General features: G+C 43.7%; 1 protein-coding gene across 2 annotated transcripts; it reads right to left on the bottom strand.

Annotated features, from left to right (window-relative positions):
* Positions 1-365: 365 nt before the first annotated feature.
* LOC111144457 (inhibitor of growth family member 2) lies at positions 366-24,266 on the bottom strand. Of its 2 annotated transcripts, XM_022498774.1 has the most exons (3): positions 23,669-24,266; positions 18,056-18,750; positions 366-396 (listed from the first exon to the last, which is right to left on the bottom strand). In XM_022498774.1, exons 1-2 carry the CDS (start codon positions 23,838-23,840, stop codon positions 18,080-18,082), a joined length of 843 nt encoding a protein of 280 aa, XP_022354482.1. In that variant the 5' UTR covers positions 23,841-24,266; the 3' UTR covers positions 366-396; positions 18,056-18,079. The 2 variants fall into 2 exon arrangements, with proteins under 2 accessions (XP_022354482.1, XP_022354481.1); XM_022498773.1 differs by lacking the exon at positions 366-396 and having other exon boundaries at positions 17,929-18,750.
* Between the last annotated feature and the right edge of the window lie 3,453 nt (positions 24,267-27,719).

Below are 27,719 nucleotides of genomic sequence, written 5' to 3'. Positions count from 1 at the left end.
GCTTCCTCCAAATTTAGGAAGAAAACTAGGGTAGGAGTGAGATGGGAAATTACAAGCTGAGGAATCTCCCACTAATCGTGAACTCCCATCAAGTCAGCCCTTTACTTTGAGGGTCTTTGAGTGTGGGCTTGGCAAGTATCAACAGCATTTTTGAGATAAAGGTGTTGGAGTCATCCTTCCTATTCCTGGGTGGGTGGTGGGTTATTGTAAGTTAACTTATGATATCCATACCTGTGGCTTGCTATCGGCCTGGTTCTGGAAATTCCAGGCTGTGTGGACAGGCCCCTGGGAGTAGATGGGCCTCTTTCAGTCAATCTCCTTTATCCTCTGGATCATGTCAGCTTTTTGGACTCCAAGGGATAGGAAAACTAAAGAAAAAAACAACTGGAAAATGAGCTGAAAGAGAAAAAGGAAACATTTCAATAACTGCCCCATACAAAGTCTCTGGGTGTTTATTAGTTTCTCCTTGGGAGAGATGAGAAGATTATGAATGTCTTGTCCAAAATGAAATTGCATTCTCAAAGGTGCTAGCTGAAAGGATGGGAGTCATCCCGGGGTCACTCCCAGCCAGATGAGGTCAAATACACTAACCGATGAGGACAAAGCAGTATTTTCCTCAAGGAAAGAGCTATCCTAATATTACCTCACCTGACCCTGGGACAAGATATGTGCAAGAAATCTGGCAAACAAACCAATGGGCTTTTTCTCTCTTACCAGAGATACTAACCCAGGCCCAGAGCTTCTCATGTGACTTTTCAGATTGAAATTCAACAGGGTCCTACGCTGGACCAAGACAAACGAAGTAGGGTGGAAAGAATTTGTACAACGGCAAAGTTCCTTAATCACTCAACAACTATTTATTGAGGATTAATTGCTAACTAAATGTGGAAGGTTTAGGAGGTGAATAAATAGCACCTTCCCTTGTTTTCCCCCACATGCGTGAACTAACAGAGAAATAAGGAGCAGGTGAAATGCCAGCCTTATTATTAACAAGCTGGCGGAGAGAATGACTCTATAGCTAAGTGATCTTGCTACATGGATTATACTCATTACATTCCCCAGTCCCAGCTGTCCCACAAGGGCAGACCCTTAGCCAGTGGCAGAGGGGACATGGGAATGCACGTTCTTGGTGGTAGGTGGGATTGACAAGAGCCTCCAGCAAGTTCCCACCTATTTTTCAACCATTTCTCACCCTATCTTTCCCTCCAAGCTGTTCTAAGGCTTTTTGCCACGATTCCAGAGCAATCCCAAAAGATCTGTATAAAGTGTGCTCAGATGGTCTTAAGTTCCGCTGGACCAATCAAAACCCTTCTTTCCATACCTATCTAGGTTAGAATATTAGGTCATGCTGAACATGTGGTCTTAATTCAAATGAATCTCAAATTTATTGAAACATTAGATCATGTAAGAAGAATATTCAAAGAGAAAAGTGGGACCAACACTTTAAAAAGAAGGAAAATAATATATAATGTATAAATTGTAATATCTAATATGTAAAAATACAACGTGCTGTATAACATACATTTGTCTAGGGCAGGGTGACCAGCACAGAGACATGTGTCTCTGTTTGAATGCTTGTTGAAAGATTGCCTTCTCCACGGTTCACAGCTTCTCCCCTTCTTTGAGCAAAGAATCCATTGGCTTTCTGGGACTTTAAGGTTAGAAGTTTGTGGTTTGTTTTTCTTTTTTCTTTTTTACCTCCCATGGCACTGGCAGCAAGACATCTGTAGTGGAGGGTAAGTGGATGGAAGTGACACAGGGAGAGTTTAGCTGACATGGAAACTGGGAGGGACCTGGGCCAGTCAGAGCAAAGATGGGGAACTGCGAGCTGGTACTGCGCCATCCAATAGGATCAACTAGCTCAATGGGACTGAGAAGGCTTGGTTTATCAGGCTAAGGGCTGGTGATATAGATCTGCAAGGTGACGGGTGAAGCTGTAAGGACTGAGCAGGGAGGGTGGAGAGAAACAGATGGCCATGGCTCAGCATCAGGTGACATTCCCGGTTAAGGAGACAGAGAAGGACTAATTCAGACAAGAAAAGGGTCCTAGACGTGAAAGCAAATGGAATGAGATTTCCATGAAGGCAAAATCAGAAAATGGCAAGAAATGGAGATACTGTCGAGCACCACAAAGGTCAAGGACAATGTGGAGTGTTTGAAAAGCAAGTAGGAACGCTGCCAACTTCTTTAGAATGCCTTACCACCAGTATGTCTTTGGAGCCCCAACGAGGAGGGCAGATAATGACTTCGGGGAAGCCATGCACAGCCCTCCCTTTATAATTTATTGATGATGAGCCTGTTATATGTTTAGCACAGGACCTAATCTAGAAGCACTTGTCCCTGCTTTCCCAACTCAATGTAGCCCGAAAATTCCGAGGTCCTCTACTACAAACTAAGAAAGAATTTGAAAAACCCCAGTTTGGGAATCCAACAAACAGAAAGGTACATTCTCTTTATGGATCCTGTTTAACCCAGTCTGGAATGAGTTGCTGAAATAACTTGTTTGGATCTTTTGCAAAATGATCTGTGTAGAACTGCGATCAGAAAGCAGAATGCCTGCTGTAAAGAATGTCTAAAGGTCCATTAGAACTGCAAAGGCAAATAGGTTTGATCTTCAGAGCTAAAGTCGATCAACTGATGGTAGCTCCTTAAAGGTGTGTATTGAGAAGACTTTTTGAGGTCACCAGAGGTCAGCAATAAAGAATGCCAGGAAAAACTTAGCTATGTCTGGCGTGGGTCCCTAACTCCTCCACTCTGGCCAAATATTTGCTATTTCTATACCGCTCTTTCCCCAAATCATACAAGACTGGCCAATCAGTATTTTCCTGGGATGTAGCATCTTGAACATTATTTTTCTAATCTATCTATGACCTTGTACATTTGCTGTTTCGTCTTCGACTTGTTTAGGCAGAGAACAACACCCTGAAAAAGAGAGCATTTGTATACTGACAAAGACAGAATCTGGGAAAGGTCCTCCCTGATATAAGCAATACAGTTTTGATGTCTGGATAGCAGAGGATAGTTTTCTACATTTTGACACAGGAAATCAAGGGTAATAAGTTGACCCTTCATCTTTCCCAGGGGATAAACAGCAAGCCCTATGTGTATGGCTTGATTATTACAGAATCTGACAAATTTGTTTTTGCAGTCATAGTAGGTTCAAGTAAAATTCAGTGAGCCCTGTCTTCCTTTACGCAGACCCAACTGCCCAGTGCACAGTTGGTATTTTGTGATAGTGACTGTCCATGTAATGCCTTTATAACAGGCTTGTGCTATGTACTATTCCTTAAAGAATTAAGCATTATTGGGCACCTGGGTGGCTCAGTGGGTTAAGCCTCTGCCTTCAGCTCAGGTCATGATCTCAGGATCCTGGGATCAAGTCCCGCATCAGGCTCTCTGCTCGGCAGGGAGCCTGCTTCCTCTCTCTCTCTCTGCCTGCCTCTCTGCCTCCTTGTGATCTCTCTGTGTCAAATAAATAAATAAAATATTTTTTAAAAAAGAATTAGGCATTATTAAAATTAATTTCACATTTCCTCTACTCAACCTGGTATTTTATGTCTTTCTTTGGAACCAAAAGCGTTCTTGTGTTTTCCTTCCAAACATGTTTTCTCCCCAAACATGAACTAAATGCATCAGTTTTTAATATTAGAGAAAAGACACAACCTCAGTGTTCCCTTAGTGCCCTGAGAAGTAGATCCCTGCCAGATCCATTGATCAGTCAGTAATATGGACAAGTATTGGTTCCATTCATCATCTTCATTCCAAGAAAACAGGCCTATTGAAAAGGGATGATATGGTTAAAGACCAAAGACGCTGGCCTAGGTTAGCAAAATTTTATGACATTCATGCAAAAACGTATTTATTAAGGACATAATAGTGTGTTTGCACTGTTCTAGGCACTGAATATATAGCTGTGAGCAAGACATGGTCCCCGTTCCCAAGGAGCTTACATTTTAGTGGGAGAAGACAGTCAAGTAACTATATGATCTGAAGAAAAATTAAAGGGAAAGGGGGAGATAACGCATCATTGGAACACTTTTTCCTTTCATTGGTGTTCTTTTTGAATTTTGTTTGTATGCATTCTCAAATTTCCAGAAACTCAAGATTTGTTTGGATTAATATCACATTAGCAGGACTAATGATATTAAAATTCTGGTGAGAAGGCTAAGGTCAGATAATCATTCTTTTTTTATTTTTTATTTTATTTTTTAAATATTTTTATTCTTTTGGAGGCACCACTGGGATAGATAATCATTCTTTAGTTAGAATGTCATAGATTATGGTCTTTCTTCTAACCTGGATGGAGTTGGGTAAGAATTTTAGTAGAGGAACACAGGGCATTCTACAACATAAAATAGGTATTTGTGGAGTGATGGAGGTATTTGTGGAGAAAATGAAATGGAAATTTGAGAGCAGAACACTGCAGGCCAGAGGGAAGAGTAAGTGCAAAGGCCCTGTGGTTGAAGTGATAGATATGTTCAGGGCATAGCAAGGTGGCCAATCTGATACGGCTGGAATAGAGTGAACTGAAGGAGAGTGCTAGGAGAAGTCAACACGCAGAGCCTGATGAAATGCAGCCTTTTAGGCCACTGTAGAGATTTTGTTATTTTACTCTAATTTGGGCATCCACTGAAGGACGTTTAGCAGAGGAGAGACTGATTTGCTGAATCTCTTTAGCGGCTTTGTTGAAAATACACACATGGGGCACCTGGGTGGCTCAGTGGGTTAAGCCTCTGCCTTCAGCTCAGGTCATGGTCTCGGGGTCCTGGGATCAAGTCCCGCATCGGGCTCTCTGCTCAGCAGGGAGCCTGCTTCCTCCTCTCTCCCTCTCTCTCTCTCTCTCTCTCTGCCTACTTGTGATCTCCCTGTCAAATAAATAAATAAAATCTTAAAAAAAAAAAAAGAAAATACACATATGGACACGGGTAGAAACAGGTAGATTGGTTGGGAAGTCATTACAACGGTTCTGGCAGAAGTGATTGATGATGGTCTATACGAGGTAAAGATCAGCAGAGCAGCAAGCTTACTTACTTAATGTATCTTGAAGGTCACACTGATGGGATTTGCAGACAGATTTGTCTGGGAGTGTAAGAGAACCAAAGGAACCAAGGATGACTTGATGGAACTGCCCTTCACTACAAAGAGAAAGACAAGGAAAGAACAGGCTGGTGGCCACGTCATGAGGGGCGGGGAGTATAAAGACTAGGGGCTAAGGTATTTCGTTTGAGATGGCCATCAGACAGGCAAAGGGCAGGAGGGCGGAGGGCTAGGCGAGCTGAGGTGCGGGCTGGGTTGCTCGTACACATTTGGGAGCCATCCAAGTACACAAGGAGTTCAAAGCCACCAGACAGGCTGAGAATCCACGGGGAACATTCATCAGTGTCCTTCAGAAGCCTCTGCCTGGGACACTCCAGCCTCAGAGGACAGGAAGAAGGGGCACATTCAGCAAAACAGAATGAGCTGGAACAACATGTGAGGTCGGCGGGGATGCGCAAGCAAGTGCACTTTGTACCCTGGAGGCTGAGTGAAAAGAGACAAACTGTTTTAAGAAAGAGTGACCATTTGTGTCCAGTGCTGGCATTTGGAAAGATAAGGACGGAGAACCAACAACTGAAGTGGACAATGCGAAGCCAGTTTCCTTGGAATGCTGGAGACAAAGCTGCTCTAAAGAAAACAGAAGGGAAGAGAGTCGAGCCGAGGCAGAGCTTTTGGGAGTTTCTCCCCACAGGTGAGTGAAAATGGGACACGAGTTGGCGGAGGACATGGGGCCGCTACTGTCACTATTTTTCCCTTCTTGTTTTTAAGATGGGAAATGCTGCAACATTATATGCCAGTAGGAAGTCCGGTGGAAGGGGCAGGCGGGGGGTCATTTGGACCAGAAGGTGTAACCATGGCAGCGAAGTCCCCATGTACAGGTGGGTGGGGCTTCCAGAACAGAGAGCCATGCCCTGGAAGGCGATGGAAGGCAGGCAGGCCAAGAGAGCTCGGTTCTGTAGAAAGAGCGGCTGGAGAACTCCGATGAACCTTGTTGTTGCCAGTGAAATAAGAAGTGAATTAATCCACTTGTGAGTGTAGAGGGCGGAAGCCACTGCATGTTTGCGGGGCAGCAAGAGCAGAACAGGGGTCCCCAGAGTGAGAAGGGAGCTACAGATTGGAGGAGGTCTGTGAGGCCGCACTAACCTCCTTCTGGCCCCCCAGGCTGCAGAAGCCAAATGGGCTGAGCTGGGTGTAGACGGGGTTGAGGGTAAAGAAGCAAAGGGGTGGAGAATGTGTGCGAGCACTGGAAGCGTGATGGGCCCTGGAGTCTGAGTCAGGTAAAGGGGCCAAAGCCAACCTGAGAAGGTGAGGGAGTGGGATGGTTCGGCAGGAGGATTTTGGAGGTCCTGGTGCTGAAGGGGAGCTCAAGTCAGAGTAGAGAAAGGAAGGAGCCAGAACGACAGGAGGTGGTGGTCAGAGGGTAGGATGCTGAAAATCAAGAACGGCCCTTTGGTAGCAGGTGAAGATTCTGGTAATCACAAAGTCTCAGGCTAAAGCAGGATGAAGTATTTGAAGCGAGAGGGTCAAGGCCAATGGACTGAATAGATTATATCTGTCAATGATTTCTGGTTTTGCTCTCACATCTACTAAATGTTTTTGGAAAAACTGTGTATCCTCTCAGACATAGAACCTGACCTCTAAAATGTTTCATCATAAGCTTACATGCGTGCCAAAAATATAAATTCTGGCATATTATCTACATCAGCATTTTATTTATTATTTATTTATTTAGGAAGCTCTATGCTCATTGTGGGGCTGGAAATCAGGACCTCAAGTTTAACAGTCTCCCGCTGGACCGACTGAGCCAGCCAGATGCCCCATACCGCCATTTTAAAATAAAGCCATTATCATTACTCAAAGTCAATGGAATATAATAAACACTATACATGTAAAGGCATCAACAGATAAGAGTTTAACACTGTTTTCTCCCTGAAATTATACATCCATTCCACTTCCCCCACAAAATAGTACCCTAATGATGCATTCTTTATTCTTAAGGATTGTTTGGCTACCCTCTTCTACTTCTTCGCAACAAAAATGTGCCTCTAAGTTAAAAACTTTCTGAACTGTATTACGATTACTAGTGCACAACTGCTTAAAACATTATAAAGTTGATAATGTATTAAAAATAAGGAAAACTGTGTAAAGCGTGACAAAGATTTGGGAGTGCGTTTTATGCACTTTGCGAAAGGTTTCCTAATACCAGTATTTCGGATGTTCCCCATGTTCAAATATTCCCCAAAGATTCCCCAAAAACTTAAAAAATTTGAGGCAGCTAAATGAATTGCTCTCTTACCTAGCACGGCATTCAAGACTATCATGAAACAATGGGAGTAAAAAGCTAGTGCTTTTTCAATGTTTTAGAAGAATTTATGGTACCTTAGCAGTTTGGAAAAAACTTGACATGATGTTTCACAGCATGATGGTGGTAGGGAAAGGGCTTTGCTCTTTTTTCTTTTCCTTTCCTTTCCCTCTTTCCCTTTTCTCCTTCTTCCCTCCCCCCTTTCTTTTCTTCCTTTCCTTTCCTTTTTTCTTTTCTCTTTCTTTCTTTCTTCTTTTCTTCTTCCCTTTTTTCTATTCTTTTCTTTTCTCTCTTTCTTTCTTCATGTAAAATGAGCATAATTGTGAAAAGGGAGCAGGGAGATTTTCCTTTTGCCCATCACCCACCCTTGAACTCAATACTTTATTCGCTTCTGAATAAACAAACTATTCTCAAAATAGCTTTACCAAACCCATTTCTAGAGACTGACAGGAAGCCTGTTGCTTCTCAGTATATGAGGCCAGCCCATCGGTTATTGCTTTATAGGGAGTTACATCCCAGCCCCTCTTTCCTATAAGCCTCTGTATTCTTGATAACACTTGCACCACTGTTCAAAGGCCTCAGGGACAAGGCCTGATACCTTCTTTCTGTCTGTTAGGCAGCACCCCTCAGTCAGGTGGAGGAAGGGTTTTAAGCCTTCCTAAATGAATTTGATACAACAAATAACAATATTGTTCAAGTCAGAATTGGTTCTGGTTCCAGGAATAATGTACTTACCTTATTCTTCATGGCTATTGAGCTTTCCAAAGACCCCAACTAAAAACAAGGTGAAACAAATAAAAAGATTTCCTACTCTCTCAACTCAATAGTGCTAGAAATGGTGAATTTGGAACTCTGCCAGTTACCGCCTGGAGTTGTAAGTCTTGGGCAACGGACCACCCCCTTTTCTCCAGAGGCTCTGTGCCTCGTACACAATTCAGATTTTGGTTCTATCTACAGAAAGTATTTCCGTACCCTTTCACAGAAATTTTTGACCATGACATTGGTTAAGAAATTCTGCCTTTTCGGTAAATGCATTTTACAGAAACAAATTATATTACTTTGAAATAACAATAAAAATCTCCAAGGACAACAGTTTACTTGATCTTTATAGTTTCTAAAGCCAAAGGGGTATCACGACAGTAAATTCTAATAAATGTCAGAGCCCACTGGGAGCACCAAATTTTCCCCAGAGGTCGGTTCTCCCATCACTGACTCATGTGGTAATAATAAAATATGGTTTGGGTTCATATCTTTATTATAACTTGCTCTTTATAGTTCTTGTTCTTCCCAGAAACAGGTACAAGATTATTAACTGGGGTCTCTTCTGGAATTTCTCTGATCAAACATGAAGGCTATATAGCTCCTTTGTACCTCAGAAATCTAGGCCAATTTTACCAATCAAGAAACTGAGCACAATACTTTCAAGGTTGAGCTAATAGGGCTACATAACCCAATTACACTTGACGGACAATTCTGACTTGAACAATATTGTTATTTGTTGTATCAGATTCATTTAGGAAGCCTTAAAACCCTTCCTCCACCTGACTGAGGGGTGCTGCCTAACAGACAGAAAGAAGGTACGAGGCCTTGTCCGTGAGGCCTTTGAACAGTGGTACAAGCGGTATCAAGAATACAGAGGCTTATAGGAAAGAGGGGCTGGGGTGTAACTCCCTATACAGCATCCTCACCCAAAATAGGGAAGTCGTCTCAAAAAGTTGGAAAGCCTGCCTACTTCCTCAGAGTACAAAGAGCCATTGTGGACGAAATGTGGCAAGATTTCTCAGGACCTCCATCATGAATCTCTAAGAGTAAGGGTATCACAGGCCACATACCCCAGCTTTGGGGGGGCAGAAGATCATTCCAGGACCCACTGAACACTTTAGGAAACTCTGGATTGGAATATAATGTCACCGCGAGGCAGACATGGTGGCTGGTCACCACAGGAATGTTCTAGTTCTAGGGTATGCTTTTGCGAATTACTCTTTCCGCCTACCTACATTATCCTGGAGTTGTCATATTAATGTCAAAGGTCAGGAGGAGGCAAGGCAGTGGAAAAATGGAAAAGGACGGCAAGGAAACAAATGACATATAGCTTCTGTCTGGGAATTATTTACCAATGATTGTGTAGCAACATTCTCTTTCATACATAATATTTGCGTTCTTGCTCCCTCAGGAGGATGGTTTTCAGTGGAGCGTGAGGAGTAAAACAAAGATTCGCGTATGTGGTAAAAAAACAAAAACAAGCAAACTACCCCAGCAATTTCTCTACCTTAACCTCTCACATAAAGTTGTACCCGGAGCTACTATTTTGCACCTAACGGAGTTAACCACTGGTTATGTAAGCAGGTACTACCACCTCTGACCCATAAAGTGCTTCCTTACAAAAATGCTTTACCAAGATCCTAAACTCACTCTTGTTAGCTTCAAAGGCTCAGTCTTGTTTTCAGATTTTCAAATGACATGAAAGTAATATATAAAAGTTTTAAAATCTCTCAGTCCCAGATAATTAAGCATTTGATCTACATTGGAAAGAGAAACCTAATTAATTTCAGATGCATTTTAACAAAGACTTGAAGAAAAAATAACTTACATCCTTCTATATTTTCCTCTCTTAACTAGCATGGAAAGTTTCTTTTCCACTGTGTAATCAGGAAAGTTCTAGACTGTCTGTTTTACTAAACTGCATTTCACATTCAGCCAGAATTTCTCCAAAATAACACTAAACTGATGGAGATGTAGAAAACTTTCAGTGTGATACTCAAGCATCATAAATGCAAAGCCAAAGCTACTATAAACATTTTGTAGTCAAAGCTGAGTAACTTTTCAGTCACTATTTTGCTACAGTGTATATAATCTCTTTTCTTAATCTGTGAGAACTGATTTTTTTTCAAGTTGGTGAGAAATGCAAATTTATAACCAAAAAGCAAAATGCACTGTAAAGATCAGAGAGAGAAATTTCCAACAGTTGAGGGATTTACCATGTCTCAGGAAAGGCCAGAAGTGCAGTAAAAATCTGTCTTCAAGGCTTGGTAGTGCCAAGTACTAACTAATTCTACATTCCCGATAAGCCTAACAGCAGGTTCTTCTGTCTGTATCCAAACCCTGTATCCAAACCACTGAGGGCACAATCCCGTATCACGAATCTAAACCCTGAATCTTTGGAGAGCAAACAAGCTGGTTGGCCAAACACCTTTGCTTCTATGTGGGAAGTTTCTAAGATTAATGTACTATATAAACAAAGGGGGTCAAAGTAATTCATTTTTGCTGTTCAAAGCAAGAATGTAACAAAACACTGCCATCTGAACAGTCAGAATCAGGAGAGGAAACCCACATATTTAAAAAACCAAAATCGGGGCACCTGGGTGGCTCAGTGGGTTAAGCCTCTGCCTTCAGCTCAGGTCATGATCCCAGGGTTCTGGAATCGAGTCCTGCATCGGGCTCTCTCTCTGCTCAGCAGGGAGCCTGCTTCCCTTCCTCTCTCTCTGCCTTTCTCTCTGTCTACTTGTGATCTCTGTCAAATAAATGAATAAAATCTTAAAAAAATAAAAAACCAAAATCATACATTGCTGTTAGAGCACTGGATCCTCTCTTAGAATGTATTTATTTTTAAGCTAGACGCAAATTTGACCAAATGCTTTTCCAGGGCTAGGCAGGCAGTTTTAGAAGCAACAAAAAACGGAACTCATTAAAAGCAGCCACATTTATTTTAAAAAGAACTAGTCTGAGGCCGGTAGAGAGGTAGCAGCCCTCCACGCTGGGGCAAAATGGGAGGGCGTCCCCGTACATAAACCGGGTGCCAAGTCAAAAGATGATCTCAAATCTTCGTTTATGTCGAAAAGGATTGAAGGACGTATCCAAGAAGGCAGGACAAATTTGTATCTAATGCAATTAAAATGAGAAAGACTGCTTTAGTGCGTGTGGGCACACAAGGCCCAAAACACACTGCAGCTCCCCAAATCTCAGGCCTTCGGGGTCAGGACATGTCGGTGTTATCTAATTCATAAGGAAATTGGAATTTTTTTTTTTTAAAGTGAAGATCGCCAAATCAAGAATCCACTAGCCAGTGAGCAACTGAGGAAGTTACCTAGAAAATTTTAAGGATTTTTTTTTTTCCCAGGCTGGAATGCCAGGCTCAAAAGCAACTACAGACAAGGCCACCTGGGACAGCTCTCTCGGCTCACCGAGTAGCATCGGAGGAGCTGCGGGTTTTTTTTATCCTGAGATTAAGAATAAATGAGGCGACCAGAAACTTAGGGGAGTCAGGGTAACGTCAGTTACTTTAATACTGATGCAGGTAAGGCACCCAGGTGGCTCAGATGGTTGAGCGGTTAAGCGTCTGCCTTCAGCTCAGATCAACCCAGGGTCCTGGGATAGAGCCCCACGTTGGGCTGCTTGCTAAGCGGGAGCATGCTTTCCTCTCTCTCTCTGCCTGCTGCTCCCCGCTCCCTCCCCACTTGTACTGTGTGTCAAATAAATAAATTTTTTTTTAAAAATTTATTTGACAGAGAGCGATCACAAGTAGGCAGAGAGGCAGGCAGAGAGAGAGGAAGAAGCAGGCTCCCTACTGAGCAGAGAGCCCGATTCGATGCGGGGCTCGATCCCAGGACCCTGATATCATGACCTGAGCTGAAGGCAGAGGCTTTAACCCACTAAGCCACCCAGGCGCCCCAATAAATAAAATCTTAAAAAAAAAAAATACTGATGTGGGTAATGCTGGTCAATATCTTGGTGTTGGCGGCGGCGGGGGGGGGGGGTGCTGTTTACATAAACCTTTATAACTAGGCGGAGTCTCTGCATACACGTAGGTACACAGATGCCTTCAAGACCTGTTTGTATTTCTGTTTTATACTGATAGTCGAGAAACAGCAGTAGTTAACCTTCTGTTGCTTAAAGTGTTTCCCAGAGAAGGGTGGTAAGGAAGTGCTCAAAATTCTCTTTAAATCCTTTTGATTCCATCACACAGAAAGACTTGACTTGGTGCTTATGTCTTTTTACCCTTACCTAATAGTATTTATTAATCACACTTCTTAAAAGGGGAGAACAGTTTTGAGGCTGTTTTCACAGCAATCCTGCACAGCTAGAATTTAATAAACACTGCTCTGTTTTCATTACATTTTAAAGTAAATCCCGTCAAATCGATTATCAATTTTCCACTCACCAAAGGGATATGCTTTCTTTTCAAAATAAATTGACCTCAAAAAGTGAGTTGTTTTAAAGAGTTTTGAGTAAGTAACACTTTCAAATATAAAATTAGAATGGGGTGTGGACATGGCGAAAATCCATCAAGATCACTCTAGGGTCTGAAGTTTAAAAAACCCTATTTGGAAGTCCCGTTACCACGTAAGTGAACTAAACACTGTTATCTCATAAACTCAACAATTAGTAGGTTTGTGACCCAGAGAACTCTTTCCTAAGAATGCTAAGGGATGTGAATAATAATAACCATGTTTTTGGCATAACTGGATCTTAAATCACTCGTTTTACAGCTGAACAAACTGCAGGCCAAGGAGGAGGACACGCCAGCCAGCCGAGACCCCAGAGAAATCCGTGTCTCTGGAATCCTCAGACAGGGTACTGTACTGCCTTCACATATAGGATATGATAAAGGAGCTCTGGTCTCTGTAATGGATGTATAGTTTAGGCAACACAGTAAGGGTAATTTCAAGATAACTTACACTTTACTCCAAATAGATTTTCGATGACATCAGACTATGAGCACTTGATTCGGAAAGGGCTGAAGGATGGTCTGGCTTACTTCTCCCCCCACTGCTCCTTGAAGACAGGCTCTTCTCCATTTTGGGTGGAAGAGAATGAGGACAGATCCCTCCAAGGAAGCCACCCACTGGGCATATAAAAAGGACAGGGGAGCTGTTTTTTCCAGCTCCCTGTAGGGATATTTTGAAATTCTGTTATTTGGTCTCTTTGCTTGCATCCGGGCAATAAGTTGTGACCAAAGACTTCAGCCGACCCACAGTTCTGACCGGACTTCCTGGTCCGCTCTCCCACTGTCCTCAGGGATATTTCCAACACCCCTTCCCCTCTTCCCCATCTCAGGCCTTCATGGGGAAAGTGGCAGCTGTTAAAAGAAAATCTCATTTTGCCCAATACCAGATCTAGGGAGCTACCTGCATTCACACATGTTCACTTCCAGAACCCAAGCTCCCAGGTTACAAAGATTCGGGTCTTGTCTTGATCCCTGTTTTATTCCCGAGGACCTAAAACAGTGCCTTCTAAGTAATCGGTGTACAATAAATATTTCCATAAATGAGTTAAAACAGCATCTTCCTTCTTGACACAGGAACCGGGACTGTCCCTGTGCCTATCTGAGATGAAGCCTTCACGAGTCCAAGTTCTCACTCCTTCCCACCTGCCCAGTCAGGTTTCACGTGTGCAGTAAGCCACTTCTCTTGACAGCATGTATCTGTCCCCCTCTAATGGAATATTCCAATCTGTGTATGACCATGCTGCATGGTCTCCTTGAGTTAAAATCCTCCCTTAGCTCACCCACACTCAGCTCTGTCCACACTCCACTTTACATCAAAACCTGAGTTGTCTGCAACTGCTGATTCTGCTTCACAGCCCACTCCAACAAGCCGTTCTTCATCCCCAAACTCTGAGCCTGTTAACTCCAAAAACCCCCCAACCTAGTGGCTAACTCAGCCCTCATCTTATTTGATCAGCACTTGAATGGCCATTCCCCTCTTGAAAAGCGTCACTTCTGTTGTGGTGTGCCACGTTATTCTGCTTTATCTGAGAGATCTGGAAGTTTCCTTTGCTGGCTCCCCCTTCCAAATGCTGGAGGGTCCCAGGGGCCACCCCACCCTCTTCTGGAACGACAGGGTTGCGATTGAGACTATGGGTCCCTGAGCCAGCAGCATCAGCCTGGCTGAAGAGCTTGTTAGGAATGTAGCATCTCGGGTCCCATACCAGACCTACCGAATCTGAATCTGCATCTTAGCAAAAACAGGTGACTCTTAGGCACATTAAAATTTGAGAGGCACTTATCTGTTTACAAGTGATTTCAGTCACGTGGCTTTAAACTCTTATTCATTGGCTAATTCCCAAATGTTTGGCTTCTGGCCCCTTCCTCAATTCCATGCTGCATCCCATGAGAAATCAGGTATCTCAAACCCAAAGGCAATCAGAAATCTTGAATTGTTCCCTCCAGCCTAAAAACCTAAGGTCACCCTTATCATCTCTTTGCTTTCGAATCGCTGGGCCAAAATCCTCCCGCTGGCAAGATATTGAAGACATTAGCAGAGTCCTACCACTGGCCACCATTTCTGCTGCTTCTGCCCTGGTCTAAGCTACCAATATCTCTGGGGCAAAGACTTCTAAGAGAGTCTCCTGATACTCCTTATTTTCACCAAGACGCTCTATGACACATTTTGCATGAAGCATGATATTGTGATCTTCAAAGAAGTCTTCAATATAAACTCAAATATAAACTCTTCAATATAAACCCTTCCCAAATTTACTACCATGGATTTCAAGAGTCATTATTTTCTAGTGCCTTCCACAGCGTCAAGTTCTCTCGTCAAACCGACAAGCTTGTTTTACTCCTCCTTTCCCTTAAATCTTTGCTTTCCTCACTTCCTTATTTCCCTCTGGTACAGCTCAAAGATCACCTCCTTCAAGACTTTCTTTAATCACCATAATTAAGACTCACCTACCTTCCCATCCATTTTGTTACTCTGCTTTACTCCCCTCTAATAGTTACCTAATGTTACCTACTCTGACTCCCCATAAAGTGTCTGGTGCGTGAGCAAGGACTTTTTCTTTTGAAACCACCACTGGTTAGAATGGTGCCCAGCACACAAGGAGCACTCAAGTGTTGAGTCTTCAAGTGTTGGCAGACCACTGGGGACAAGGGACAACTTCTTGTGCATGTTGTTCTAGGGCTAGAGAGTCGTATAAATCTGGATGTAGAGGGGCACCTGGGTGGCTCAGTGGGTTAAAGCCTCTGCCTTCGGCTCAGGTCATGATCTCAGGGTCCTGGGATCGAGCCCCGCGTCGGGCTCTCTGCTCAGCGGGGAGCCTGCTTCCCTCTCTCTCTCCGCCTGCCTCTCTGCCTGCTTGTGATCTCTGTCTGTCAAATGAATTAAAAAAAAAAAAAAATCTTAAAAAAAAAATCTGGATGTAGAGAAACCACCTACAGTTTTCAAGAGGCTCCAATTTTCCTAATATGGCAGTTCTAAAAAACGTTTCTGTAGATCAGAATCACCTGGGGATTTAAAAAAAAATTCTAATGTTTCAGCCACATTCCAAATGAATTAGATCACAATTGCTGGGTGTGGGACATAAGTATCTGCATTTCTTGAAGCTTTTGAGGTAATTCTAATAGGAGACAAGTTTAGGAGCCACTGGTTTATAGCATGAGTTGGTAATCACGGTATGAGACGGTATATGAAATCCAGAACACTTAACAAAGAAATCCTAGGGGCGCCTGGGTGGCTCAGTGGGTTAAGCCTCTGCCTTCAGCTCAGGTCATGATCTCGGGGTCCTGGGATCGAGCCCCGAATCGGGCTCTCTGCTCAGCAGGTAGCCTGCTTCCTCCTCTCTCTCTGTCTGCCTCTCTACTCCTTGTGATCTCTTTCTCTCTGTCAAATAAGTAAATAAAATCTTAAAAAAAAGAAAGAAATCCTAGTCAAAATCTTATGCAAATTTAAGACTTCTATTTCCCATGTGGTATAGAAAACAAACAAAAAAATTCATAAAAATAAAACTGTCTCAAACATTAGGTCTTAAAGAGAGCACATTTTCCAAGTTTTTCTGTATCTGTTTTCCTATCAAGCCTAATCCAAATTTGGGTACTTCTTTTACGAAGTTTTTTGTTTGTTTTGTTTTTTTCCTCACATGCTGAGAGAAATTTAATGTATGAAAAAGTGTTGACTTCTACATAGTCACATGTGAAAGCTTTCGGAGACTGTGAACATACAAATATTTTTAATGGTGTCAGGTAAATAGCTCTATCCTGGTAACGAGGATGTAATCACTAAGACAAAAAGATGTATTCTCAAGAGAGAAAACAATTTTTTTCACAACTCAACTATGTTACAATAAAATAAATTCTTCATCATGCTGTCTGATATTTCTCGCTCAAGAAGCAACATAACCAACGACGGGTTCCAGTCATCAAGCAAAACATCCTTAGGACAGAATTAATCAAATATTGTATGTGTGCCTGTCTCAAAGGTCACCTTTAAACTGTCTTCCTCCCTCAGAATGAAGAACAAAATTAACAAGAGAGAAAAACAAGTCATTTGATTATTAAAATCCCACTGTAGTGCAAATACTATAGATCTCGAAGGAACCTTGGAGATACTTAGGCCAACCTCATGTTACAGATGAATAATCTGAACCCCAGAGGTGAAATAACGTGCCTAAAAGTCACACAGAGAGCTAGAAGAGAAAAAAAAAAAAAAATTTTTTTTTCCAAACAAGCAGACAGAATTTTTCACATGTTAATCAAAAGGAATCAAGATCATCAGATTAGGGAGAAATGAGGAATAAAAAGTATGTTACACATGGATTTAAAGGACTAGTTAATCTGATGCCCCCTCCCCAAACCAAAAAAATTCTCCGAATAGATGTTCATATATCCATCAATATGCTTATCCTTAAAATAGCAGAATCTTGGAAAATTCAATTTACAAATACATTATTCATTGCATTGTTATCATGAAATTAGTTCATTAAACATGAAAACATCAAACAGCACCAATACCAGAAAGTTAAAGTGAATACACTATTACTTAAAATAATATATAATCACTGATTGGGACAGAAATCAACTATAGCCACTAGAAAACCATCTGAACTCGTTTGACATAAAGGCAGTATTTAAAGACTCGTGTATGCCCTTTTGCCCACTGATAGGCCTGTGGCCGGGCATCACAGCAGCGGGTCATTGGAAAATGTTGTTAAATAAGATGCCTTTTTTTAATTGCTCAGCCTTGAACCATGATACTACATAACCCCGAATTTTCCACTAGAAGCCAATGGCACCATTCTTGAGATCCTAACTATGCTTACCTGTCCCAATGAGAACAAAACAAAACTCCCTTATTAAGCACTAAATGAAATGTCCCTAGGAGGCAGCAGCAAGGCATTTACAAATGGGCTACTGACAGTGTATCAAAATGCTACTAAGGAAAATACAGCAGCAAATACTCTAGTAAGAGCACAGTATTCCACATGGAATCCCAAATTACTCTTATCTCTAGCTCCTTGGACTCCTGGAAGACTAGAGATGAACATGTGTGTGTATAAATGGGGCTAGGGAGAACGAAGCTCTACATGTAGTGTTCGTATTTTAAATTACCCAAGATAATCTGAAGGCTTCCAGAGAACTCCAACTGTACCTACATTGTTTAAAGCCTGGAGAACTAAAATGCTCGCAAAACTTTGGTGTTTACCCAAAAAACAGCACTGTAGTTTTAAACGAAAGTGAAAACAGGCCTGGTTTGTGAAGCTTTTATAATGTCCACACCACGCTCTCCCTACTCCCTGCTCCTTCCATCAGGTGATCTAAAGCCTACCTGGTTTAAAATATTTGGTAATTCAGTGCAGAAAATTAAGGTCACAGACAAAGTACAACAACTTTTAATACACCATTAATACTAATGATTAAAAATTATTGCATAGTCTTATGCATTTACCCTAAAACATTTTCCGAAAGTAAATTCTGAAAGAATTATATAAAAGACAAATAACCTTTTAAAACGTGGATGGCATTTACTACCTCGATCGTCTATCCTTTTTTGCCTTGTCAGTACTTCTGTCCATTGTTTTCTCATTATCTCCCCTGCACTTTGGGCAATACCACTTCCCCTTTGGTTTATAGGTAAGCGAAACACACGAAAAGTGAAACCATTCAATTGGACACTGTTCATTGTCACATCCGATCATTTCCCCGTAAGACACTTGGTTACATAAACAGTATGTAGGTTCATTGGGATCTATTGCAAACTCAACAGGCGATGCTTCCCTTTCCTGCTTGGCCTTGGAGCGTTTCTTTTTCTTGGCTGACTTGGATTTCTTTTCTTTAGGTGGCTGATCGTCACAGTCTTCAATCCCATTCGTCATGTGACATAAATCACGGCTTTCACTGGTTCGCTGTCTGCGGGGTCTTCTTGAAGATCTTTCCGGTTGGCTGGAATCCATCTTCGCCTTATCCGAGGCCCGTTCACCTTCAGCAGGATCTTGAAAACACTGTGAATGCAACTCCATTTGCCTGGCCCGATTTTCCACCAGTTCGAGCATCTGTGTGACAATCTGAATTTTCTCATCTCCCAATTCTTGACTATTGATTAATGCTCTCTGCAGATGCTGCTGTAGGCGTTTCTTCTGGTTTGAATCCTCTTCTTTCTTATATTTTTCATAGACATCATCAATTTCCTTTAATGTTTCTAAAAACGTAAGAGAAAAATCAGAACATTTGTGCATTAGCACATATAATATTTTTTAAGCTAGCTATCTTTCACAGAACTGGTAAAGTTGAATGAACTCAAATCATGAAATCACACTCCTCTTGGTATATATACATTGAAAAACATTATTTCCCATAGAAAGATCATATGGCATCCAATATGAAAGTATATTTAGAAATAAACTACTAAGAATACAAAGCTTTCTTTTTTTAAATTTTTTATTTTTTTACAAAGCTTTCTAATACTCATGAGTCTGTATTAAAAAGGGTAAGAGGTGTGGCTGGCTCAGGTGGTAGAACATATGACTCTTGATCACAGGATCATGAATTCAAGCCCACACTGGGCACTGAGCTTACTTAAAAAAAAAAAAAAAAAAAAAATTGCGGGGGGGTGGTGTCTGCGTGGCTTAGTTGGTGGAGCATCTGCCTTGGGCTCTGGTCATGATCCCAGGGTCCTGGGATTGAGCCCCACACATTGGGATCCTTGCTGGGATGGGTGGGGGAGGAGCCTACTTCTCCATTTCTCTCTGCCTGCAGCTCCCCCTGCTTGTGCTCTCTCTCTCTGTCAAGTACACAGACAAAATGTTTAAAAATTTTTTTTTAAAAAGGATAAGAAGAGATGTGTGTACTAATTAGTACTCAAAATATTTTACATGGGCAAGAACACTGCACTTTATAGTCTACCTCGCAAAGTCACTTATACTCATTTGAACTTCAAAACAGCACTGTGATAAAACTGACATGCCAGACTTCAACTGTAAAACTTCGAGAGGTTCTAAAAGCAGGCTACAGATGCCTATCCAACTGTGTTTACAGGACTTAGAGTTCAATCGATGACTTGCTACATGACTCCAGAGAGACATTGCAAGTTGACTTTCATATCATACCCCTGGACTCTTGAACAAAGCAGACACAAGTAACTCTTCCCACCATATTAGTCTTACTAGCTCGTTTATTTTATCATATGGGAGATTCTGAAAACCAAACTATTTCCAGGGTAGGTTTAGGTTCAGATTCTGGCATCAACTGACGAAGCTACTAACAAAATTACGGTAAGGTCAGCATTGGGTCACTCTGCTTTTGCAGAGAACTCAGCAGTTGGTTTTAAGCTTTCTGAACTGCTGATTTGGGTATTGTATAGCATGTGGGACCCATTTAAATCAATTAAAAATGTCTGAGTCACTAGAGAGTATACAATAATCTGAAAATATAGTTCCAGATGTCACCAAAAATTAATGTAAGATCAGTTTTTTATTCAAGTCTGTTCTATTTCTTGTCATTATGAGATATAAAGCTATCTAACAGAATTGTCTTACTAAAGGTGGAGAGGCAAAAATTAACTCCAATTTATCACACCGCATGGCATATCACTGTTTTATGTTCTAATAGTACTACCAGCACGTGGTACACCATCGTTCTACCTTCCAATATTATTACTCTAACGATAACAGAAGAAATGTTAGACAAGTAAAATGCATACACTAGGGCTGTCTCCAAGAACGGTTAACACAAAGCAGGTCTTCAACACAACTCTTAGGAATTAATTCCTCCCTAGAAGTTATAAGTACTCACGTGTGACGGACAACTGCTTAACCTGGGATACGGGACAAAGTGCCAACACATTTGAGCATACGCATACCTGCACAGCATATTTATTTATTTTTTTTAAAGATTTTATTTATTTATTTATTTATTTGACAGTGATCACAAGCAGGCAGAGAGGCAGGCAGAGAGAGAGGGTTGGGGGAAGCAAGCTCCCTGCTGAGCAGAGAGCCCAATATGGGTTTCGATCCCAGAACCCTAAGATCATGACCTGAGCTGAAGGCAGAGGCTTAACCCACTGAGCCACCCAGGCACCCTGCACAGCATATTTTAAAACAAAGTTCATATCTAGTCCATTGGCCAGCTGGGCATGTAAGTGGTTTTCTTAAGAATATAATTTTTCCCCAGGAAAAATTATTTTGTATTTTCCCCTCAGCCACAAAATTTGAGAATTAAAATATAAAGGTAAACCTCATTTTAAATATTCTGTACCTAACTATCAGGAGTTAGATGCTAGTATATCATATAGGCACACTGATACTATATATGAGAAGAATTCATATTTCTAAGATTCCTTAATTACAAAGTGAAAGAAAAAAGGAAACTAGCACTTACTAAGCACTTTTATTCGATAAAGATTTTCTCATTTAATCCCCAAGCAACCCCACAAGGAAGCTATCACTTCTATACATGAAGATAATGAAGTTCAAGAGGTAACAACCCCAGACTCTGAACTCTGCCAGATAGGTATGTCTGGTTCCGCTGTTGAAGCACTTTCTACTAAGCTACATGGAAGGCACTTGAAAATAAATATTAATTTTTAGTTCAATGGTTATTTACCCAAGAGATTATGAACAAGAACATTAGAACAAAAACTGAGGTTCTCCAGTAACCATATCCCATAGTAAATATTTCTTTCCCTTGTGAAACTACTGTCTTCATTTCTTTAGTTTTAAAAGTTTTTAAGGTTACTTTTAGCAATTCTTCGGTAATTTCTGAAAGTGTCTCAAATAGGCAGGAGAGAAACTGTTTTGATTTCCCGTATAACTTGTATCACTAAATACTGCAGTAAGTATTAAATCCGAAAACAGAAAATACTTAAGAACTAGCAAAGAAATAAAAAACCATATGAAATCTGAACCAAGAACACACGAGTATATAAAGCTAAATTGTCCATGTGGAGCTTAGTGAGTAAGCATGGGCACAGACTGAAAACTAGATCCTTCTTTTATATTAATCTTGAAACTAACCAAGCTTAATGGAGCTGAAATTGTTTATAACCTCTCAATCTTTTAAAGCTTAATATTGTTTCTCCTGTTACTAGAGTTACCTGGGACAATTCTAGATGGTAAAAATGGCAGATTTCCCTGTAACCGATTTTCTCTCCCAAATTCAAATGAAAATAGCTTAACTACTGTAAAGGCAAATACATGTCTTTCACGAAATGTAAAACCATGCAAGCTTTACAAACTTCAGAGCTACTCTCTGGAAAACTAAAAATGTTCAATATACAGCACATATGTATCATTTTTAGGCTACAATTCATGTATGCGTTCCAGGTGTGTAGAAAATACCTTTGGAGAGATTTTACTAAATAAGTTTTTATAAAAAGTTAATAGTTAAAAAAAAAAAAAAAAAAGATGTGCACATGAAGTAGCCAGGCTACTTCCCCACCTCATCAAACAAGTCAGTTAAACTCTTGCAAATTTTAACTTGTCTGTAAAATATGTTTTTACTTCATAGAATTATTGTGAGATAATGTTCTGGACCTGGCACACAGCAATGACACACAGTAAGTAATCACTATTTAATTCTCTTTCCCTCTAACAGAGATCAGTCCTATCAACAACCCTACCATATGGGTTCGGAAGGCAGAAATAAATTACAGATTCGAAAACACAGACACTTAAATACTCTAACATACTACAGGCCAGAAGATACCACCCCAGAAGTGGGTTCCTTTGAAACCAAATCATAAGATGAGTGACGGGTCTAGAAAAACAGAGAATGGGATCCAAAAAGTTATCTTTTTAAAGTCCGTACGGCTGTTTCCACATTCTGTCCAAGGTCTATGCCTAGATCCGGCTTATTAAACGCAAAACCGTTACACTTAAATTTCTCTCCTCCCAGTGGCACCAGAAAGACCCACCAATAGTGGATGATAAATGAAACTCTCTGAGGAAAGCCTGAGTCCCTGTTTTAGTTTTCTTGGGGCCGACCACAAAGTGTGGTTTTTACCTCATCACTCAAACTTGGCGAAGGAGGGACCCAGGGGTTAAAGGACGCCAGGCGGTTGCCCAGTCAACCACCCACTTCCACCTGGAGCCCGGAAGTGACGCAAGGCCCGGAACCTACGAGGTGTTAGGGTCAGCGGTGGTCCTAGTAGCTGAGCGTTTCTTCGTCCTGATTGAATGGTGGAGAAGGGGTCGAAAAACATGCCCCAAACCTCAACACTGACTCTGCTAGGCACGAACTAACGTTCCGCAAGGATCCGACGCCTTCCCCGCAGCCAACTCCGCCCAAACCCTCCGGCAACCAGCAATTTCCGAGGCGGGCGGGAGCGCGCCCGTCCGCGCCCCTCCCACGTTCTACGTCACTCCCCAGGCCCCGCCCCCGGGGACAGGAGGCCCTCCCCGCCACACACACACCCCTCTTCCTTTCCCCGCGGGGACCCCTCCCCTTTTAACCATTTGGCTGATGGCGCTGGGGAAAGGCTGTGGCCCGGAACTTTCCCCGGGGCGGGAGAAGGGAACATACTCTGTTCCCGAGCCGGGAGCCGGAGAGCCGAGGGAAGGACCTCCCCGAGTCCGCCTTCGCGGCCCTCTCCTGCCCCCCCCCCCCCCCCCGCACGTTCCAATGCATCTCCTCTCGGGGTGCGGGCCGGAGAGGAGAGTGGGGGGAAAGCCGGGCCCCGGAGACCAGCGGGAGCTCGGCTGCGGCCGGCCGCTCACTCCCTACAGCCTCCCGCCCGCTGCACGCTGCCTCGCTGGGGCAGAAGGGTCTGCGGCACGGGGCAGGCAAGCGCCGGAACAAACGCTGCTTAAAATGGCTGATTCCTCTCCACACCAGCTGCAGCCGCTGGGTCTGCAGCGGGGGCTGACGAGCGGCCCCCACCCCCACCCGTGATACCCCACAGAAGTCCTCGCCGACCGCAGCGGGGGAAGGGAGGGCCGCGAACCCGGTCTCCGGTCCCTCTCCTCCGTCCCACACACCAGACCCCTTCGTGCACTCGGGGAGCCTGTCACCGGAGAAATGTAAAGTGGCACTTCCCAGGGCAGGCTCCGAGCGACAGTGCGCGGAGGCCAGCGAATCCGACTGAGGGGAGGACCCGCACGGGCAGCCTCGCGGCCCCCTACCTTGATATTTGTTGTCCAGCTCTCGAAGCACAGACACGTTCCTCTGCATGTCGTGGGGCAGCGACTCCACACACTCGAGGTAGTCCTGCACGTAGCAGGTGAGGAGCCGGCTCCGCTCCCCGGTCAGGAGCGCGGCCGACGAGTATAGTTGTTGCTGCTGCTGCCCTAACATCCTGCCGCCGCTGCTGCTCCTCGCCGCCGCCGCCGCCGCCGCCTCCGCATCCAGCAGCCACACATGCAACAGCCACGGCCGCCGCGGCTCCTCCGCTCGGCAGCCCGGCGCCGCGGGGACACCGGCAGCCGCTCAAGAGGGCACAGCCGAGTCCCCCGATCTCCACTCCCCCCAAAAGAAGCCCTCACTCCCCGCCCCCGCGGTAACAAGCCCAGGGGCGGGGCGAGATCAGGGCTCCCTCCTTTTTCCCCTCCCTCCCAAGACTAGAGCAGCGGGGATCCCCCGGCGAACCCGGCGCCGGGGTCCCGGGCGTTGACACTTACTGTCCCCCTCAGAGTCCCCAGATGCTACCAATGCCGTCACGTAGCACGGATCCCCATGACAAGCCCCTCGCTGCCGCCTTTCCTCCCAATCACCCTCCGTGCCTGTCGGAGAGTCTCTCACTGGACTGCCCCCGCCCCTCCGCCTGCGGCCGCCTCTGCGCCTGCGCAGGACTTACTCCTAATAAGGCCGGGGGCCCGCCCCTACCGCCCTACCGAAGGGTTCGCATTCTCCCGCCTTCCCTCCGCCACCCGGGCGATTGGTCTGTCAACTCTCGGCCCGGGGGGAGGGTGCGGAGGACGGCCAAACGGCAGGCTGAGCCCCGCCCCCTCTTAAAGGAGAAGCACTGTCAAGCCCGCCTCTTTGCTCAATGTCTGAATGGGACTTGAGAGGCAAGGTGGCTGGCTCCTTCCTTCCGTCTTTCCCACGGGGGAAGAGAACCTTGGTCCAGCTCCCTCGGCCCGGTGTTACCGACATTTTCCCCGTCAGGTGGATCTAGCGCGGCAACTCGCGGGGCTTTAAAAGAGCAGCAGGCGGCCGGCCGCTTTTCGCTACAACCCGGAGTAAGGCCGGCGGGAACTACGCGACCCAGCGTGCAGCGGGCGCGGCTCCCGGCATGCTCGGCGGCCGTGTTCCCGCCGATCCACCGCGGCTCGCTCAGCCGCCGCCTCAGCGCTGCCGGCGGCCCCCGGCCCTCCTCCCGCGGCGGCTCTCGGCCTCCCGGAGCGCTGGGAGGGGTATGGGGTGGGTGCTGATCGCCGAGGTAGGCGGTGCTCCCGCGGCCCCCTGCATTTCCTTTCTCTTAGTCAGCTCGCCCTTTAAATCTCCCTCCTGGCTTTAGCAGGTTTCCGCCCTTCCCCGTGGGCGGGAGGTCTCCCGCCGCTGAAGTACCTTGCAGGTTTTGGCCACCTTCCGGCTCTTCAGGAATCCTCCGTTTAGTTTAGTCGCCCTCTGCCCCAGAAATGTGTTTGTCCAACACACAACCTTTAAGGAGAATTTTACCCACTCCGGGTGTCAGAACGTTTAAGCATTAAACGTCGACGCGGGCTTAGAGTCAAGAGGGGCGCAGCACCCGCTTTTCATCTCTTTTTTACCCTAGGACCGAAAACCGCTGGGGGTCGGGGGGGTGGGAAGACGGGAAATGAGAATAAAAGCCTAATCAGTAATCAGGCCCACATCCTTATCTATGTGATCGACTTTCAGGGCTTAATTCTTGGGTAGTGTTAAATGAAACGCTCCGCAGAGGGGCTGATTTTCATGCCAGACTAACTCTCAGTATGTAATCCCATTTGTTTTTGAAAGAAATGGCTGTAAATAGAATGAATTCGCGCAGAATTTTAGTGGAATGCTTAGGAAAACGAGTCCTCTTCTGAGTAGTACCTGTGAGTTGAAAAGGAAACGTAAGTGGGTGTTTAACTTGGATTTCTCCTTCTGTCCAGTTCGTTCCTGGGGGTGGTACACCTGTGTCGTGACCTATGTAGAGCACTTTTGAGAACAGTAGAAGTAACCATTGACGTGCAAAGAGAAGTGTAGACTTTGATCTACAGGAAATTTTAAATTGCAAGCCAAAACAAAGCCCTCCAGAAAATTCGGCATCGCGGGAACAACAAAAATATTGCACGGGACTCGGAGATTGTCTGGGAGTGTTATCCTGTGACACTTCTGTGGTTTTGACTACTGGAATATTAAATCGACCCAGGCAGTAGTACGGTGTGGTGTGTTTCGGAGAACCGTGTAGGGATTTCATTGTTGTCATTCTTACAATCTTTCAGATTAAACAGCCAGATTTTGTCCAAAAACCAGTCACTGTTAAAAATGGAATTTTGTTGGTTTTTACCTGACCCCTACTGTTTTTGTTTACTAATGGGTTTGATTTCAGTAGTCATTATTGGAAGCCCAAAATAATGCAAGATTCGATTTTTACTGATTCAGGTTAGGCCCTGAATGTACCTATGGATTTTATTCACAGCCTGAGAAGTAACCTGCAGGCAGATAGGACACGTGGTTAGAACCTAGCAATAAGGGAAGCAGAGATACAGAATACTTAAGACTGTGGCCTCCAGGAACCTGGAGCAAGAAGAGAGGAAAGGAGGCTGAGTATGATAATGGAGATCTTTTATACATTATTTTCCCCTTTCATAACTGTCGAACAGACTGAATGCAAGTAAAAAATCCAAATAGTGATTTTTCAGCTTGTGTTGATGTACACGTATAAGAACACTGTAATATGGGTGTGTGTGTGTGTGTGTGTGTGTGTGTGTGTGAATATTTCAGATGTGCTTTTTTGGCTATACTTATAAAATTAATCAATGGCTTATACCTGCCATATTTATGAAAGCACACTGAGGTCGGGGGGAGTACTTACATGGGGGGAAAAAAAATCACCATATTCCCCAAACTCAACTCTACTGGTGGCTATTTATCGTGGTCTCTTCTTCTCGGCAACCACTTAACTGGACGTTTGGAGGCTTTTCACGTTGGATTGCCTTGCCGAACCAAATGCGAAATTTTAAAGTCACCAGTTCTCTGCAAAGTAGAAATTACCTGGTGATATTAAATCCTCTGATAAAGCAAAAAGGCATCTTATTTACTTTTTAAAATATTTCCTACCAGGAGGTAACTCTAAAAAAAAGATAGGTGACCCCGAAATTAGTAGGTGTGTCTGGGGTTACCTGTCATTTTAAAATCAGTTTCTTTTAAGAGATCGCTGTTAGGAAGTGTTTATGCCTCTAAACCTATGTCTTGTAGCCCTTATTTATATTGTGAGGGGGAAGGGCAAATCTTCAAACTCTCAGTGAAAACAAAATAGCAGATAGTCTGAAGGATTCCTAAAGATACCACCTGAGAAAATTCAGCTATTGCTTAAGTCAGGCCAATTAAATTTGAAATGCTTTTCTTCTTTCTACTTCTTAATGTTTTACAAAACTTTTTAATTACCGAAAATTTCAAACATGCTCAAGAGTAGAGGTAATAGGGATGCCTGGGTGACTCAGTGGGTTAAGCATCTGCCTTGAACTCAGGTCATGATCCCAGAGTCCTGGGATGGAGTCCCACATTGGGCTCCCTGCTGAGCAGGGAGCCTGCTTCTCCCTCTGCCTCTGCCTGCTGCTCCCCCTGTTCGTGCTCTCTCTCTCTCTTTGGCAAATAAATAAAATCTTTTAAAAATCTAAAAAAAAAGAAGAGTAGAGGTAATAATATAATAATCCTAATGCACTGTTCACTGAGCTTGAACATATATCAATATATGGCAAACACTGGGGCACCTGGGTGGCTTAGTGGGTGAAAGCCTCTGCCTTCGGCTCAGGTCATGATCCCAGGGTCAGCTCAGGTCATGATCCCAGGGTCCTGGGATTGAGCCCCGGTCATGATCCCAGGGTCCTGGGATTGAGCCCCGCATAGGGCTCTCTGCTTGGTGGGGAGCCGGCTTCCTTCTCTCTGTCTTCCTGCCTCTCTGCCTACTTGTGATCTATCTGTCAGATAAATAAATAAAAAATATTTAAATATATGGCCAACATTATTTCACCTGTGGCCTTTCACACTTCCTTTCCCTTGCTGCAT

Source organism: Enhydra lutris, unplaced genomic scaffold (genome assembly GCF_002288905.1).
Source record: "Enhydra lutris kenyoni isolate GAN:26980312 unplaced genomic scaffold, ASM228890v2 scaffoldscaffold11, whole genome shotgun sequence".
NCBI classification, from domain to species: domain Eukaryota; kingdom Metazoa; phylum Chordata; class Mammalia; order Carnivora; family Mustelidae; genus Enhydra; species Enhydra lutris.
This window is presented reverse-complemented; position numbering and strand designations above follow the sequence as displayed.